The 18571-nt window shown below is 40.9% G+C and overlaps 1 protein-coding gene and 6 non-coding genes across 7 annotated transcripts; 1 reads left to right on the top strand and 6 right to left on the bottom strand.

The window, feature by feature from the left end:
* Nucleotides 1–316: 316 nt before the first annotated feature.
* Nucleotides 317–388, bottom strand: Trnam-cau (transfer RNA methionine (anticodon CAU)). Its single transcript has one exon. It is a non-coding gene; the product is annotated as a tRNA-Met (tRNA).
* Nucleotides 389–1731: 1343 nt separating this feature from the next.
* Nucleotides 1732–1803, bottom strand: Trnaq-cug (transfer RNA glutamine (anticodon CUG)). The gene has a single exon. It is a non-coding gene; the product is annotated as a tRNA-Gln (tRNA).
* A 1665-nt stretch (nucleotides 1804–3468) lies between these two features.
* Trnad-guc (transfer RNA aspartic acid (anticodon GUC)) lies at nucleotides 3469–3540 on the bottom strand. The gene has a single exon. It is a non-coding gene; the product is annotated as a tRNA-Asp (tRNA).
* A 1823-nt stretch (nucleotides 3541–5363) lies between these two features.
* Trnas-aga (transfer RNA serine (anticodon AGA)) lies at nucleotides 5364–5445 on the bottom strand. Its single transcript has one exon. It is a non-coding gene; the product is annotated as a tRNA-Ser (tRNA).
* Nucleotides 5446–15009: 9564 nt separating this feature from the next.
* Nucleotides 15010–15081, bottom strand: Trnad-guc (transfer RNA aspartic acid (anticodon GUC)). The gene has a single exon. It is a non-coding gene; the product is annotated as a tRNA-Asp (tRNA).
* Nucleotides 15082–15186: 105 nt separating this feature from the next.
* Nucleotides 15187–18571, top strand: LOC117713483 (igE-binding protein-like). Its single transcript, XM_076939278.1, is given in 2 exon segments — nucleotides 15187–18281; nucleotides 18283–18571. Coding segments are annotated over 2 exon segments (1791 nt in total). The 5' UTR covers nucleotides 15187–16631; the 3' UTR covers nucleotides 18424–18571.
* On the bottom strand, nucleotides 15616–15697 carry Trnas-aga (transfer RNA serine (anticodon AGA)). The gene has a single exon. It is a non-coding gene; the product is annotated as a tRNA-Ser (tRNA).

The raw sequence follows: 18571 nt of genomic DNA, 5'->3' as shown, positions 1-18571 counted from the left end.
GCTTTCCCTCCACCTGTTGTCTTGCACTCATTCTATAAAAACACTAGAACTCGGACACAAGAGGATTGTCTTGAGTTCAAGGCTATTCTGGACTACAGTGCTTGACTTTCTCAAAAACAACCACCACCACCGAAAGAGAAACACACCTTGGTGGTTGATGTAATAAAGTGTTCCATCAGTCAAAGAGCGACATCTCAGATGTAACAAACATCAACATCGCTATGGACCAGAGATCTCAGAATTTTTATTGTGAGAAAGCCATGAAAACTCTTTTGAGAGTGAATATTGCTGTACGAAAAAAAAAAAGAAATCCCCGTAGCAGAGGATGGTTTCGATCCATCGACCTCTGGGTTATGGGCCCAGCACGCTTCCGCTGCGCCACTCTGCTACTGTTGCTACAATACTTTGCTACCGTGGAAATTGTACCTGAACTTCATATATAGTTTTTTTTTTTTTTTTTTTTTCAAGTTGGTTTTGGTTTGGTTTAATTTGGTTTTAATTCAGTAATTTATTTTGTCTTTAGTAAATCGTTTTTTTTTCCCCTCCGTCTTCATACTTTTTAAACTTATGCTTTGTGATTCATTCCTGCCCGAGGTTGTCAATGGGCTACCCTGGTACGATATCAAGAGCACAAAGGCTGGATCAAGAATTACTTCCCTGGATTTATACTTTCCACAGGTTATCAGCACACCTTTTTTTTTTTCCCCCTCAGGAATGTCGGCTCTTCAGGAGAAGAGTCCTGCAAAGTCTTTCAAATTTTAAACAGTCGCGTCCTTTCCACCAAAGCCGCCTCCTCTGGACTGCCGCCTCCTCCTGCAGACACCATTCCCCTAGGTCCTCCGGGGGCCCATTCCCATCAATTGGATAGATTTACTACATGTATATACAGGCGCTTCAGCTGAGTTGGCTGGTTTCGACAGATAATCTATGCACTCAGAGGCTGGGGTAGGATTGCCTTGAGTCTCAAGCCGGGATAGTCTACAGAGTAAGACCGTTATGCAAAAAAAAAAAAAAAAAAAAAAAAAAAAAAAAAAAGAAACAAATAAATGTTTAAATACATACATACATTCCACCATCCAACAAATCAAAGGACATGCTCAGCTCACTCCAGAATTACTACAAGTCTCAGACTGTCTCTTAGGATGGAATCAGCCAATATGTTCATTACAAGATGAATGGATAAAGGAAATATGGTGCAGAAACACAATGAAGTTTAATTTATATAATAAACATGGAATCTTGATTATTGCAGAACACAAATAAAACTGCAGAAATTTTAAGAGAAATAACCCATACTCAGAATGACAAAACAAAAACACAATCTAGTTTTAACTGTATACAGGTTTCTATGTATGCTTGTGTGTGTGTGTGTTTTATGTCATCAAAATAGAGAAGGGACCATGGGAAAAAGTAGAGATCTTGGAGAGTGGGTAACATAATACATGACATGAAAGAGGCAGGGGTTGGGGTGGGTATGTGGAGGAAAGAAGAGATGCGGAACAATGTATAATGAATGAAATTATAATATATGAAAATGATTTAATGAAACTGATTATTTTATACACTAACTTTAAACACTAAATCAAGACCCTCAAGTTGTGTATGTGTGTGGGAGGTGAAAGTGGGAACCAGAAGGATGAAACAGCCTGTTGCTGTGAATATTATAAGGGCTAGAGTTTATAACCCGGAATATTTGGTAATTTTTAAATATATATAAAGGGAAAATAAACTAGGTCCCACCGAGATTTGAACTCGGATCGCTGGATTCAGAGTCCAGAGTGCTAACCATTACACCATGGAACCCTACAGTTTCAAGTTCTCAGCTGCTGACTGATGAGGTATATAGTTCCATTGCAGAATTCAATTTCTACTTCCCAAGATTCCCAAACTTCCATTTTAGATTTTGCTGTCTGTTGCTGCTGCATACCTTCCTTTCCAGTCATGCTCTGGGCTCTTCCTGCAAAGTGGAAGTGCGAATTGCTCTAGACAAGAAACGCTGACCTGTGTCCTTAGTCTCCACCGCCTCGGGCCCACTGCTCTACGGACCCAGCAGGGCACAGACGGCTTCGTCTCGGTATCTGCGACTGCGTGGTGGCCTTTGCGAGCTCCGGAATCTTTGTCCAGTCCCCAATTTAAGGGACAATTGTGGAAATGTACTTTCATTACGTACGATTAGTACACGATTTCTTAGGGAGCGGAGAAGTCCCTAGAAGGTTCCTCCTCTTGGCAAGCTAAGAGTAAAACACAATAGAAAGTTCCGATATGCAAGTATGGTGGCATACATCTGTAATCCTTCCTGCATGCAGGAGCCTAGTTCAGGATCAGCGAGGTCTAGAGAAAGTTTGACTAAGTTTGTATATCTAGATCTCTCTGATAAAGCTTGGGCTCACTTTTCTGACATTTAACTATGTATATTTTTATTTTCACTTTCTACAAGAATCAAGGGAGCATCCTATCATGTTTGTTTGGATATCCTCTTTTGGAAAATCCACTGAAATATTTTGTCTTTTTTCATTTTCCATGGTAATTATATCTTCTTATTAAATATATATATATAATTATATATATATATATATATATATATATATATATATATATATATATATATATATTTCTGTGCCTGCATGTGTATCTCTGGACCTATATTCTGGACCTAAGTTTTGCTCAGCATATGTGGTGCAATCAATTCTTCAGCCCATCTGCGCTCTCTTAATGGTGTCTAACAGTGAGAAAACCTACTGATGCCGGTGAAACATTGACATCATATTTGCATGGAAATAGTGATTCTTCTTTGTGTTTTGGAAATTGTATAGATAAAGTCGCTGTAGAGTAGTATCCAGGTTACCTTTCAGAGGCATAACTGTGTTACTTTTCATCATCTCATGTGCAGCCCATCTGGATTTGACTTTGCTGTGATTAATATATTTCTACCCTGATAGCCAGTTGAAACAATCATGCACGAATTTCACCTATTGGAATTCCTAGTGCAAGGTAGACCCACATTTGTTTTAAATCAAGGGACTGAATGAGTAGTTCCACTTAGAACGCGTTTATTTTCCTCTCATTTGTGGATTTCCCTGAGTAGAAGCCACGCAGTATTGATCACTATGGTTTTATGGTAGTTGTTTTCCGCTCCGAAAGCTCTTGATTATTATTAATTTTTTTTTTTTTTTGAGACATACACTTACAAGTATTTTGCTGGAGACTTCAGGTATTAGAGAACTTGCTCAGGTCATTAATGCCGCTGCATCAAGCACACTTGGGTCACAAGGTTGCCTTCACTTCAGGTTTGGTGCCTAAAATGCCTGCCTATTTTTACACTATCGGCTCTCACCGTTTGTAAGCGCGAGACAAGTATCAAATCCTGGTTCTTGCTAGGCGTTTTCCATTTAAACCAAGATTCCTTTTTGCTTTGGTTTAGAGACGCTGTGGTTGTACAGGATTCACCATTAAAAACTTAACCGTACTCTCCCCGTCGGGGAATCGAACCCCGGTCTCCCGCGTGACAGGCGGGGATACTCACCACTATACTAACGAGGAAGAAGGTTACTACTGTTTCTTGTGTTTGCCTAAAGAAGTTAAATATGATCTATCCTGCCAGTATTCTATGCTATTGAAAAGAATATACCAACGTTAAAAATATATTTCTAAATATCCCTATGATGTAAAATTCTAGCCTGGGCGAAAGACTGAGTTTGGCCAAAAATTTCACACAAATTATTTACTTTTTTTTGCCCTCCTGTAATTCCAAATATTAGAATTATCCTGAATCAGTAAAAATGTAACTGTTAAATGTGCAGAAATCGAATCTGCTGTTGAAAGACCCCAGTAAATAACCCAGAGTTTATCACTTTAATCACCTGGCCACAAACAGAAAACTTCAGACACTTTTATTGTTACATGATAGAGACGAAGGAGCACAAATTATTTTCAACTGTTCTCTAAACTACAAGGTCAGATTCAGGATTTTATTTTATTTTAGGATAAAAGATGATCTGATTATAAAAACACCCAGACCCCATCTCTCTCCCTCCCTCCCTCTTCACTCTCTCTCCCCCCTCTCCCCTCTCTCCCCCTTTCCCCTCCCCCTCTCCCCCTCTCCACCCTCCTCCCTCCCCGCTCTTCCTCTCTCCCCCTCTCCCTTCTCTCTCCTCCATTCTCATTCTCTCTCTCTCTCTCTCTCTCTCTCTCTCTCTCTCTCTCTCTCTCTCTCTCCCTCCCTCCCTCCCTCCCTCCCTCCCCTCCTCAATGTCCTCTAAGCCACCGGAACAACCCAAAACAGTGAAATAAGCCTGGTACGGTGAGCACACGTGTACCCCAGCACTTCTGAACCTGAATCCAAAGGAGTATCTCGAGTTCAAGACCAGCTAGGCTGAACAGTAAGCTTTTGTCTCAAAATACTGTAATAGGGGCTGGAGAAATGGCTCAATGGATCAGTTCCCCACCCCCACCCCCACCCCCCGGCCTCTTATGTGCTAGAGTTACGCTTGAATGTCTGCTTTTAAAGATTGTCTTTTTTATTTTTAATTATTTGTATGCATGTATGTACCACGGAGGAGTTGTGACATCAGCGCAGTTGCCCACAATGTTCAGAACCCAACACTGGAGTCCCCTGGAATTGGAGTTAGAGACTGTTGCAAGCTGTCCAGTGAAGATTCTGGAAACTGAATTCAGGTCATCTTTCCAGCCCAGAATATCTTCTTTAAAAACAAAACACAAACAAAAAGTCCGGAGCATGGTAGCACACACCTTTAACCCCAACACTTGGGAGACAAAGGGTGGGGGGCTGATCTCTGTGACCACAAGACCAATCTGGTCTACATAGTATTTTGGCCATCTAAGTTTTCCCTCAAGGGGCACTTTGTTTTTAATATATTATTATATCTTCCCCGAACCTTGGAAGGAAGGGTCCCAGGTAAGGTATTGGATACATTCCATCACTGTACATTCTCTCTTATCTCTGCCTGGGTATTGGCTGGCTGACTTGGTTAGATCCCTGTGGTTTCCTTGTTAATGCGGTGGTGCTTAGACAAGACTTTTAAGCAGGGCGTCTTAGGGTAGAGTTATTGCAAGCATAGCTTTGAGAAAGGAATCGGAAGGACTGTAGTTTTGTGGATTATCTTCGTGTCTTCTCAAAATAGAACATTAGAGGTAAACGGAGACATTTCCCTCAGAGAAAAGATAGTCTGGTTTAGGTAAACTGAAGTAAAGACGAACATCAAGAACAAATCGGATAAAACATGGCCAAGAACTATACCTCAACTAGTCCTGTACCTTGCATAGTTAGAAACGCGTAAGGAAACTCGTTTGGGATACACCCTCGACCCTTATAAACTCAAATTAAAGGTGCCAAAGAAAACAGCCGTAGTCGGCAGGATTCGAACCTGCGCGGGGAGACCCCAATGGATTTCTAGTCCATCGCCTTAACCACTCGGCCACGACTACAAACTATGACAGATAGTTAATTGATGGAGCTTCGTGGCAGGTAATTGGTACAAACACCTTGTCGGTGGGGCACGCTGCAGGTTACAGAGCCGAGGGGAGGAGCCGCGCAGGTCCGAATCAAGAGAACACTAAAGCAAGAACCTCTGCCTCACCAACAGACACCCAGAGGGCGTCGCCGGGTCTTCTGCTACCAGTCACGCACGGCGTGAGAGGAACTTCCGTAGATTTGTGTTCCAAACTAAGGGCGAGACACACATGGAAGCCTCTTTTACTTTTTTTTTTTTTTTTTTTTTTTTTTTTTAATGTAGGCATGTTTCCCTCAGCCCTCTTCTCGCTCCTCTGTGTATCCGCCCCCTCCATCCCGAACTCCTAGTTTAACCTGTTCTGCCAAACAGTGGCTAATGATCGGAGACCCAAAATAATTGTACAAATGAAATGGGGTTGACATAGAAGTTTTGGTGGATACAGGAGCTGATGTTAGTATACTTTCCCAAACGTCTTGGAATCCAGATTGGCCACTTCAGAAGATTTACAGACATTTATAGAAATGGGTAAATTATCACGAATAAGACAAAGTGTCCAATGGAATATCTGTGTGGAACCAGAAGGGCAAACAGGGAAGTTGAGACCTTATGTGGCTGACATACTTATGGAGAAGGAATATTTTACAATAATGGAGTACTCAAGTTAATATTCCTGCAATTCCAGGGACAGCAAATGAAGAAAATAGGGGTGATATGGAAGGTTGTGGGGAAGCTATCGATACTGGTGATCAAGAACAACCACAAGCTGTGCTTGTTATCCAAACACAGGATATCACAAGGATTGAGTTTCCAAATTTATAAAAGGGGTCACTGCTGACATACCAATAGCCTTGCCCCTAAAATGTTTATCAAACTGACCTGTATACCAAGAGCAGTGGCACGTAACAAAGGAAAAATTGCAGGCACTTGCACAACTTGTATAAGAGCAACTGGAAGCTCAACACATAGAAAAGTAGTCTAGCCCATAGAATTTCTGTGTTTATTGTAAAAAAAGAAATCAGAAAAATGGGAGATGACAATGGATCTAAGAGCAGTTAATAAGATAATTCAACCAATGGTTCCTTTACAGCATAGACTTCCTTTACCATCTTTGTTACTGAGATCATGGCCTATAATAATAATTGATTTGAAAGATTGCTTTTTCACAATACCCTTGCATGAACAGGATAAGGAAAGTTTTGCTTTCTCTGTACCTACTTTGAATAATAGTCATCTAATAAAGAGATACCACTGGAACGTACTTCCACAGGGAATGTTAAATAAATAGTCCAACTTTATGTCAGCATTTTGCACAACAACCATTAGAAATAATTCATAAGCAATCACCTCTATCTATCATTTATCATTATATGTGTGACGACATTCTGCTGGCTGATTCTAACAACGATGTTTTAGAGAATATATTTAAGGTAACACAAAGGATTCTGCCATGCTGGGGGCTACAGATTGCTCCAGAAAAAAATACAAAGAGGAGATTCACTTAGTTACTTGGATTATAAAATCAGTCAACAAAAATTTGACAACAAATGGTACAGATCCACAGGGACCAATTGCAAACACTTAACAATTTTCAAAAATTAATGGGCTATATTAACTCGCTGAAGTCTACAATTGGATTAAGTATATATGAATTAAGTAATTTGTTTCAAACAATACAGGGAGATTCTAATTTAAATACTCCAAGATGTCTAACAGCTGAAGCAGAAAAAAAGTTAACTCTTGTAGAACAAAGACTGCAAGAGGCATATGTGAATCGAATTGATCTTAAACTTGATTGTATTCTGTTCATTTACCTTCAACTCGTTCTCCTACTGGGCTTACTATGCAAAGGGAAGTTAATATTTTGAAATGTGTTTTCTTAGCTCATAAACAAAGTAAAAAATTGAAAACATATCTAGAATAGATTTCTGAATTAACTATAAAAAGTAAAATAAGATTATGTCAATTGTCAGGAACACCCAGCCAAAATTGTAGTACCTCTTACAGATGCTAAGATTATGACATTTTGGGTGATCAATGAAGACTGGCAAAGAGCTTATAACAACTACTTGGGTGAAATTAATAACAAATATCTGAAAAGCAAATATATAAAGTTTATTTTAAAAAAACTAATTGGATTCTTCCACTTACTCAAAGAGAACACCAATTCCAGAGGCACCAACATTTTATACTGATGCAAACAAGATGGGGAAGGTAGGTTATAACTCAGATTAAATAAGCAAGGTGATGCCTTCCGGTCTGGGCCTGAGCACCGAGCAGATCCCGGGTGGCAGGTCTGTCCCCAATCTCACAGAACCCAAAAGAAACAGGCCTCATAGGAGCTCTAACCCGGGCAGTATCTTAGGTAAGGAGAAAGCAACACCGGCCCCAAACAGGGAGTAGTTGGAACCCACTAGGACCCAGGAAGTCACTCCTGGCCCAGAGCACTGGTTCCTTCTGGTCTGGGCCTGAGCACTGAGCAGATCTTGGGCCCCAGCTCTAACCCCAGTAGCAACACCCACCCCACACAGTTCTGATACAACCAAAATAATAGGACAGGCAGGCTCCAGTCAGAGACATAAGGAGATCCAAATGGTGAAAGGCAAGCACAAGAACATAAGCATCAGCAACCCAGGGTACTTGGCATCATTAGAACCTAGTTCTCCCACACAAGAAAGTCCTGAATTCCCCATATCACTAGGAAAGCAAGATTTAGATTTAAAATTACTTCTAATGATGATGATAGAGGACTTTAAGAAGGACATAAATAACACTCTCAAAGAATTTGAGAAGAACACAGGTAAACAGGTAGCAGCCATTAAAGAGGAAACACAAAAATCCATTAAAGAATTACAAGAGAACACAACCAAACAGGTGAAGGAATTGAACGAAACCATCCAGGACAGAAAAATGGAAGTAGAAACTATCAAGAAATCACAAAGGGAGACTACCCTGGAGATAGAAAACCTAGGAAAGAAATCAGGAGTCATAGACACAAGCATCACCAACAGAATACAAGAGATAGAAGAGAGACTCTCAGGTGCAGAAGATACCATAGAAAATATTGACACAGCTGTCAAAGAAAATGCAAAATGCAAAACATCCATCTTAACACAAAACATCCAGGAAATCCAGGACATAATGAGAAGACCAAACCTAAGGATAATAGGTATAGAAGAGAGTGAAGATTCCCAACTTAAAGGGCCAGTAAATATCTTCAACAAAATTATAGAAGAAAACTTCCCTAATCTAAAGAATGAGATGCCTATAAACATACAAGAAGCCTATAGAACGCCAAATAGACTAGACCAGAAAAGAAATACCTCCCGTCACATAATAATCAAAACACCAAGTGCACAAAACAAAGAAAGAATATTAAATGCAGTAAGAAAAAAAGGCCAAGTAACATATAAAGGCAGACCTATCAGAATTACACCAGACTTCTCACCAGATACTATAAAAGCTAGAAGATGCTGAACAGATGTCATACAGACCCTAAGAGAACACAAATGCCAGTCCAGGCTACTATACCCAGCAAAACTCTCAATTACCAAAGATGGAGAAACCAAGATACTCCACAACAAAACCAAATTTACACAATATCTTTCCACAAACCCAGCATTACAAAGGATAATAGCAGGAAAGCTCTAATACAAGGAGGGAAATTATACCCTAGAAAGAGCAAGAAAGTAATCCTCTTCCAACAAATCCAAAAGAAGATAGCCACACAAAGGTAATTCCACCTCTAATAACAAAAAAACCAGGAATGAACAATCACTGTTCCTTAATATCTCTGAAATTAATGGACTCAATTCCTCAATTAAAAGACATAGGCTAATTGACTGGATACGTAAACAGGACCCAGCATTTTGCTGCATACAGGAAACCCACCTCAGTGACAAAGACAGACTTTAACTTAGAGTAAAAGCCTGGAAAACAATTTTTCAAGCAAATGGTCCTAAGAAAGAAGCTGGAGTAGCCATTCTAAAATCTCCAGCCCGAGAACACAAAGGGAGGGACTCATGGCTCCACCTGTGTAGGTAGTTGAGGGTAGTCTTGCCAGTCATCAGTGGAAGGGGACAGCCTTGGTGCCTGAAAGTTTGGATTCCCTAGTGTTGGGGAATTTCAAGAGCAGGGAGGCAGGAATGGGAGGATGGTGGGAGCACACCCTCATAAAAACTCCCAGAATTATGTGGATTAGACATGACAGAGGCAGGCCGCCAGAAAACTACCTTCCAGAATTCAAACAAAAAATTATCTTGATACTAAAATTTGTTTTGAGAATTGTATATTGCAGAATACACAGCATTGGTGTATCTACTCATCAAGCTGAGCAGACCTGCTCAAACCTCTGATGTCCTGGAATTCCAGTTGGATGCAGTGATGACACAGTGTCAGAGGCTTATCAATTTACTCTTCCCCCTGCCCCTCCTCTAATATCTCAACACCCTTCAGCTTGAAGAAGTTAATAAAGAGTTGGCACCTCTATTCCCTGGGCTTGAGGACTGACGTGGACTGAGGTCTTTCTAGGGAAAATTAATGGTTTTGTTGGAACAGGGAGGATTAGCTAGGATTTATTGCATAGCCATAACCTATTGGTAGAAATAAGTATAATTGTTATTAAGATGAAGTTATAATTTCTTAAATGGCACAAAACTTACTTTGATTTCAAATTTAAGGTTTCTATTGGTATGAGTTCCTTATCGATATAAAAGTGAGATGAATATTGTTACTGTCATAGGCATTGTGCATATATAGCCCATTTAGGAATACAAGGCTTAGATCCAGTCCTTCTTTAACTTTTCTAACTGATTTTAGATGGTTAGCCTGTGAGTTAAGGGCCTATAGCAAATTCATGGCTCTGAGTTTATTGTTAGGGTGGTTTCTATATTTTATTTAGAAATAGCTGAGAGGAGTTGACAGACAATAGTCCAGAATGCCTTACATGGATAGTTGGTTTTCAAAATGTCAGAAGTCCACAAAATTGATGTTACAAACATTTCTTTATTAATGTTCATTCTGATTAGAGACCTGTCTGCTCCTGACAGCTTTCTGTCTTGGATTCTAAGAAGAAATTGAGCATCTTTGGAGTTACTTCAGTTGTGTTGAGACAGCCACTAGGCAAGAATTGCCTCTTGTCATTTACAGACAAATCACTGTCCAGAAAAGGACACACTTGCAGAATAGTCAACTGATTATAGCTGCCAAGACAGAGTAATCAGCCCTTAATAATTCTGCATCACTAGGTCTGTCAGATGATCCTGGGCCAGAAGGCTGAAGATCAGATGCTCCAATGTTTTGTAGTATAGGAATTGTTCAGGTGTTCAGCGGTCTCTATAAATTGGCTAAGTTTTAGAAACTATGATTTGTGCTTTCCATAATTTCATTTAACTCAGTCATTCTGGATTTCTGATGGGGTTGAAGACTTATAGTCTCATAGCCAATCCTGGCTATTTACTTTGAGAGAAAAGATTTGGGAGGATGGTTTTCAGCTGACATTCATTCTAAAGCCAAGAAAAAAAGCCAGGTTCAGAACTAAGTCTTTTAGTTAGGAGGGATGACAGAGGTTCTGGTTAGTCAACAAAATGATGGACTGGGTATTAGGTCTATCTTGTACCTTACTGACACAAATTGGTATAGTTATGCTCTAATTGTATTTTAAGAGAAAAGTTTTATTTTAACAGGAAGGGTGGTATGTAGGAGGAACTAAGGTGGGAGGAGTAAGGAGAAGAAGAGGAGGAGTAAGGAGAGGAGGAGCTAAGTGACAAGGGGGGGACATGGAGTCGGATGTTCGAGTGTCTCTGCTAGTCAAAGATAGTTGATATATCTAGGTTGGGTATTGGGTTACACTTCTGATTGTATGGGCATCTTGTAACTGAGCATTACCAAACTTTAAAGCCTTTTATTAACATTAAAAAAAAAAAGCAAGGTGATCAAATACATGAGTTCAGAAATCAGAATTGCATGCAGTCCTTATGGTATTATTAGATTATTCTGAATCTCTTAACATAATTACTGATTCTTTATATGCAGAAAGCATTATTTTGCATATAGAGACTGCTGAATTTGTACCTGATAACTCAGAATTAGCTTTGTTATTTATACAATTACAACAGGTTATCAAAAGCAGAAATTATATATTACTCATATTCAATCTCATACAGGTTTGCTATGCCCATTAACTCAAGGAAATGAGGAAATTGACCAATTACTAATAGGAAATGTGTTAGAGGCCTCAAAATTTTGTGAAAAACATCATATCAATGGGAAAGTTTTAAAGAAAAAAATTTCTATCATTTGCCAACAAGCCAAAGAAATAATGAAAAAATGTCCTACTCGTTCTCTATACAACCAAACTCCCTTACCTGTTGGTAGTAACCCTACGGGTTCCAAAAGGAATGACATCTGGCAGATAGATGTTTTCCATTTTGCAGAATTTGGAAAACAAAGGTATATACACTATACCATTGACATGTACTCAGGGTTTCAGTGGGTAACTGTTTTTAAAATTGACCATGCTCCCACATATGTCTCCAATAAGTTGAAGCAATTCTTTGCCTACTACAATATAAAGCATGTTACTGGCATACCACACAACCCCACAGGACAAGAAATCATAGAAAGAGCCAATCCTACCTTAAGAGAGATGCTTATTAAACAAAAACAGATAATAAAAATCCCTCAGGGACAGACTAAATAATGCTTTGTTAACTCTAAACTTTCTTGATGTTGGTGAAAAAGGAACAACAGCATCCGAGGGACACTGGGTTATCGAAAAAACTGAGGAACTAGGCCACCCATATACTATAAAAATGTATTGACATTAGAATGGAAACCTGCGATAATTTTTAAGATAGAAACATAGATATGCTTATGTATCTACAGGAAATGAAAAAATATGGTTACCAACAAAACTTATAAAAATTAAATCTGACCAGGGGAAATCTCTTATTAGCTGAGTCATGAAAGTCTTCACAAAGCAAATAGCCCAGGTAATTAACTCTCACAGACTGTCTCAGTTACTGATTTCTCCAAAACAAAAACAAAAAACAAAAACAAAAAACAACAACATGCAAATCAACTTCAAAAGGGCTACTGGATGTGACAAGTCATACAAAGACTGGACAATACATAGATTGGACAGACAACAGAGAGACTGAATAAACTCAGATATGAGTCAATAAGTGCTACCGCTAGCTTTTTTCAAATTAACTAGTTTCCCCACTTTGGCCCCAAACAGTAATTCTTTGCCCCAATTTAGCAGGAAGCAATTATAAGAAAACCATCATCCAGATTCCTTAAACTGGGATGGATGGTTTTGGTTGTTTGATGTTAGTTATGGTTGCTATCATCTAGGGTAGTAGGTTGTTTTGTTTAATTGATAGAAATTTAAGATTGTTTGCTTAATTATTGTATATTGATAGAAATTAAGGTTGTTTTGTTTAATTATTGTATATTGATAGAAATATAAAGTTGTTTTCTTAGACCATTGTCTGACTATCTTATCCATAAGCTATTTGTTTAAGGTATGATGTAAAGCTCTAGTTTTATGGTTCTTATAATTGTTTCTTTTGTGTGTAGATTGTTAATGATTTTAAAAAGACTTTTTTTTTAAACAGAAAGGGAAAGTGGGAATTTCTGGTTTCCTTGGAGATTCAGTTGTGTCATGTGATGTTTTTCTGGAGACTGTCTTATGAGAAAATGTTTTGCTGAATGTTGTTTTTCTGGAAGGTGCCTGGAAAAGGAGCATGTAATGTTTAGCTGGAGCAGATACTTGAGAGGACATGTGATGTTTGGAAAGGGTATAAGTACAACCCAACAGACAGTGGACGACCCTTTGGCACTGGTTTGCCTTGCTACTCTGTTGGTCTTCATTGGGCTTTGCTGATGCTGGTCTTCAGTGACAATGTTGTGGCATTGGCTCACCTTGCCTTCTTCACTGATCATTGTTTGCCATAACTTCATAAAGAGAAATGCACCAAAGAACTCCTCATGATATTCTGGTGGCTTCTTGCCAATTCTGCAGACTCAGGACGATTGACAGAGCCTCAAAGTTTCTTCTGGATGGAACTGCCATTGCTGATTCATGAATGGCGTTTGTGAATGGATTGAACTACTGCTGCTGATTTGTGCGAACTGAACTGCTGATATCCTGACAAGGAAAATTGGAATTGCCCCAAAGAACTATTTCTAAACAGGTCCACATCCTCCTGTGCCCTGTCAACCTTTCCTTTCTACTCTCTGGTGGGTGGTGGGCTATAAGGGAGGTTAAAGTGTTTAAGGTCCCTTATTAAAGTAGGTTTTGAAAAAATCTAAGTCTACATTAACCAACATTGCCAAAGTAAAAGAGCCTTTCTACCTAGACTTATACTTGGTATAAGTATATACTTGGTTTCTTTTTCACAATACAGTCTTGGCTGGCTTGCAGTTTGTGCAGTGTAGGTCAGGCTGATCTGGAACTCACAGATATACTCTTGTCTCTGCCTGAGATTGAAGGCATTAAATGTGTGCAACAACCCCTCCCCCAGCATCCTTCCCCAGAGCTTAAAGCTCTTAAGGGCTGGCACCATAACTCAGAGGGTAGACACCTACCAGGAAGCCTAATGGCTGAGTTTGAGTCCCAGATGACAACACACCCTTGCAAGTTGTCCTCTGGCCTCCACGTGCATACTGTAACATAGAGTACATTTTAAAAATTAATAAAGGTTTGTTGCAACTCATTAGATTTGTTGTAACAAATTAGTTATAAAAATTCAGACAGAAGTGTTTCAATGCAGAACTCCTGAGTACCGTTCACAACATTCCTTCTGTTAACAAAACGTAGCATATTACTATAGTTTCTTTTCTCTCTCATGCTCTGATAGACATGTATATATTTTTCTGAATTATTTAAGGTAGTTTGAAGATACCCTTTAGTACATACACATTTCATATGTATGTATTGCCTTAAAACATTGTTATATAGCCACTGAAAAATTAACAGACGGTGGAATTAACAATGATGCATTTAATCAACAGACTTTATTCAACTTTTACCAATTATTGCAAAAATGACCTGTATAGCAAGAGAAAAAGGTACAGATCATGTTCAGTTTTCAACTATGAAACATTCAGTCATTCTTTGTGCTTTGTAATATCGCTATTGTTAAAAGAGTACGACTCAGCCGAAAGCTTCTTGGTTTGTCTGATGTTTCCTCTGATTAGACTACATATTTTGCCAGGGACATCAAAACTGTGGCATTGGGCTTTGTTAATACAAAAGCTCACAAAGTACATGAAATTTACTGGTGCAATACTGATTTCTTGGTTACTGTATTTTGCTGCTCAATGTATACATGTCTTGGTAGAATTGGTACTTGTGTGTGTGGTTAATCCTTGTGATTTATACAGCTTACCGTTTTTGTTGTATTTCTTAAGTTTTTAATGATTCTATTAAAGAAAGAGATGGAGTTAACTACAAGGATGTTAAACTTTTAGGAGGAGACCTAACCCTGATGTTAAACTTTTAGGAGGAGACCTACTTATTAAAAGGATAAGCACTCTCCCCGTCGGGGAATCGAACCCCGGTCTCCCGCGTGACAGGCGGGGATACTCACCACTATACTAACGAGGACGAGGTGGCAAATGTTGTTCAGAAACCGTACAGGAAGTTCTGAAGTTCCCTTAGCTTCTGGGTACAGCAGCGTTTCCGGTATTTACTATACACCACGTGACCGGCGCCCAAGACTAGTATAGCTTCGTTTGCTGCTCAGGCAACAAGAGTTGCGCTTGCGTGATGGGACTGCTGGCTCTGAGAACATTCACTAGAAATAGGAAAGGGAAAAGGAAAAAAAAAAGTCCTTGTCTTGTAGCGTTTGTTGTGCACTAGTTCCTATCCTAAATGAAATTATAAACCGTGTAGTCCCTGAGGCTTCTAACCAAGGAGGTTGTAAGAAAAGAAATAAAGACTGGACCCGAATCTGCGCTTCCCGGAAGAGGAACAGACTGTGTCGAAGGTGCCACAAGAAAAAAGAAAATATCGGAGAACTTCTGCCAGTAAAGTGAACCTTGTTACTGCTAAATATCCTCGCTGTTATGGAAACCCTAGACTTGAAAATCCTCTTGATAGAAACCAGTGTAGAAGCTTAAATCAAGATTTAAAATAGCCCGTAGTCGGCAGGATTCGAACCTGCGCGGGGAGACCCCAATGGATTTCTAGTCCATCGCCTTAACCACTCGGCCACGACTACATGAGTAGACATCCTTCTTAAAATCCATAAAGGTATTTTATTTGTAGTAGCTGAATGCTTGAAAGAAAAAGTAACCGGTTGCCAGATTTGCAAAGATCTAAAAGCCCCAAAAGGAATGGAATCTTGGGATGTGTAAGGGAAAATACGGAAGGTGTAGAGAGCCACGGTGAGCGGTGACAACGTTAACCAACATTAACCATTACAAGATGGCACTGGCATCCGATGCTCCCGTAAGTAATAAGAGGACTGCGCATGTGCAAGTGGTGAAAGCGCGCCAAGTCACTGCCCAACCCAGGGCGTAATACGAGGTAATGAGCAAGCAGCCAATTACCAAGCTCTATGGTGTATATAGGCAGCCTCTTCAGAGTCTTCCTCTCTCTATCGCAATAAAGCTTGTTGCAGAAGCATCCTGGTGTGTCCGCGTGCGTTCTTGCTGGCAAGACGATTGCGCGCGTCACAGCTGGTGCCCGGGCACCCAACATCGCCGGCGCCGAGGAGACCCCCGTTCTCGGGGAGGATTCAGACCTGCAGGACTAAGGTAAGCTCTGAGAGGCATGTTTGGTCTTGAGGGTTATCTGTCCCATCTCTCTCCTCATTGGCAGGAGCGGAGCGGTTGTAGCCTTCCCTCTGGTTTTAGTAGTGCTCATTCTCTTCCTTTTGGTTTCGTTATGCTTCCATAAAGGATACTGTTTTTTGTTTTTTGTTTTGTTTTTTCGAGACAGGGTTTCTCTGTGTAGTCCTGGCTGTCCGGATAACTCACTCTGTAGACCAGGCTGGCCTCCCAAGTGCTGGGATTAAAGGCGTGTGCCACCACCGCCCGGCCATAAAGGATACTGTTAAAAGGCTTGCCGCCGTTGGGCACGGTTAGACAGGCGTAGATAAGCCGCGGTGCCCCTCTCTGTGTGTCAGCTTCTCTCGTAGATAAGAGAGCAACATGGGGGCTTCACATTCGGTGATCACAGCGCTTCAATTGCTCTTGCGACAGCATGAATTAGAAGTTTCTACAAAAACGTTGGAAGGGTTTGTGAAGGAGGTCGACCGCGTGGCACCCTGGTATATATGTTCAGGGTCGTTGACTCTCGCTTCCTGGGACAAATTGGAGGGTGATCTGATTAAAGAACAACAGAATGGGAAATTAAAGCCTGGAACTAGACCACTGTGGAAGCTAGTGAGATCGTGCTTACAGGATGAGAAATGCTGCTCGACTGTTGCAGCTGGCCAGGGGGTGTTAGAGGAGTTACAAGACAGCATGTCAGAAACAGAGCAGGGTAAAAGGTTGAGCGCTCACAAAGGAAAAAGAAAAGGCCTATCTAAGAAAACAGGCCCTTCCAAAGATGCCCAGTCTGCGGAAGTGAAAGATAAGGGAAAGGACGCCCTGGGAGAGAGTCGTAAGGAGGGAGAAAAGGCTCCAGAAAGGAAACCCCTTTATCTGGTGAAGGAACTGGAGGCCTTGGGGCTTGATAGCTCTGAGTCAGAGGAACTAGACCCCTCTGAGGAGGAAGACTTAGATGAAGAGGCAGCCCGCTATGAGGAGGAAAGGTACCATCCAGATGAGCGGCCACCGCTGCAAAATCGAAAGCAAAAGAAAACAGGAGATAGGAACCGCACGAAGAAGTGCGGCTCAGACTCCTTCCTTTCAAAGGGAGACAAGAGAAAGTTATCACAAGCCTTCCCGGTGTTCGAGGATGTGGAGGGAGGTCACATCTACGCACCGGTGGAGTATACCCATATTAAGGAACTTGCTGAATCAGTTAATAGGTATGGAGTTAATGCTAATTTTACAGTTATGCAGCTTGAGAGACTTGCCACTAGGGCAATGACTCCGAATGATTGGCAAAATACAGTAAAAGCTGCTCTCCCTAATATGGGACACTACATGGAATGGAAAGCCTTATGGCATGATGCTTCTCAAGCACAGGCAAGAGCCAACGCCAATTCGGAAGGCAATCAAAGACAGTGGACATTTGAATTATTAACAGGGCAAGGACAGTTTGTTAATAATCAGACAGACTACGACTGGGGAGCATACAGCCAGATCTCTGCTGCCGCTATTAAAGCATGGAAAGCCCTCTCAAAGAAAGGTGAGGCCCAGGGACACCTAACGAAAATATTACAAGGCCCCCAAGAGCCATTCTCAGACTTTGTGGCTAGGATGACAGAAGCAGCAGGCAGGATTTTTGGAGACCCGGAGCGAGTTAAACCACTGATAGAACAACTGGTGTATGAAAATGCCTCACCAGAGTGCAAGGCAGTCATTACCCCTAGAAGAAGCAAAGGGTTGACAGACTGGATAAAGGTTTGCCGAGGAGTTGGAGGCCCGCTTACTAATGCTGGCCTTGCAGCAGCTATCTTACAAAGCCAAAACCGCCCAAGTCCTGGCGGCCGTAAAGTCTGCTATAACTGTGGCAAACCCGGTCATTTGAAACGAGAATGTCGTGCTTCCACGCAAAAAAGAACTCCAGGGCTTTGTACCAAATGCAGAAAAGGTTATCATTGGGCTAATGAGTGTCGCTCAGTTAGAGATATTCAAGGAAAGCTTATTCAACATGATTCCCCACCAGTGGGAAGAGATGAAGGTATTCCAAAAAAACGGGTTTCCGGGCCCCAGATCCCAGGGCCCCCAAAAATATGGGACACAAGTCGGCAACCGGAGGACACCTCTAGCAGCAGAGCTACAAGAGGCTCTGCAGGATTGGACCTCCGTTCCACCTCCCAATTCTTACTAATGCCACATGTGGGCGTGCAGCCTGTCCCGGTTGATTTTAAAGGTCCCCTGCCTGAGGGAAGTGTCGGCCTTATTCTAGGTCACTCCTCTCTTACCTTGAAGGGGCTTGTGGTTCATCCTGATGTGATAGACCAAGACTATACCGGGGA

The sequence above is a fragment of the Arvicanthis niloticus genome, chromosome 8 (assembly GCF_011762505.2).
Source record: "Arvicanthis niloticus isolate mArvNil1 chromosome 8, mArvNil1.pat.X, whole genome shotgun sequence".
NCBI classification, from domain to species: domain Eukaryota; kingdom Metazoa; phylum Chordata; class Mammalia; order Rodentia; family Muridae; genus Arvicanthis; species Arvicanthis niloticus.
The sequence above is the reverse complement of the archived record's forward strand: the minus strand, read 5'-3'. Positions and strand labels throughout refer to the sequence as shown.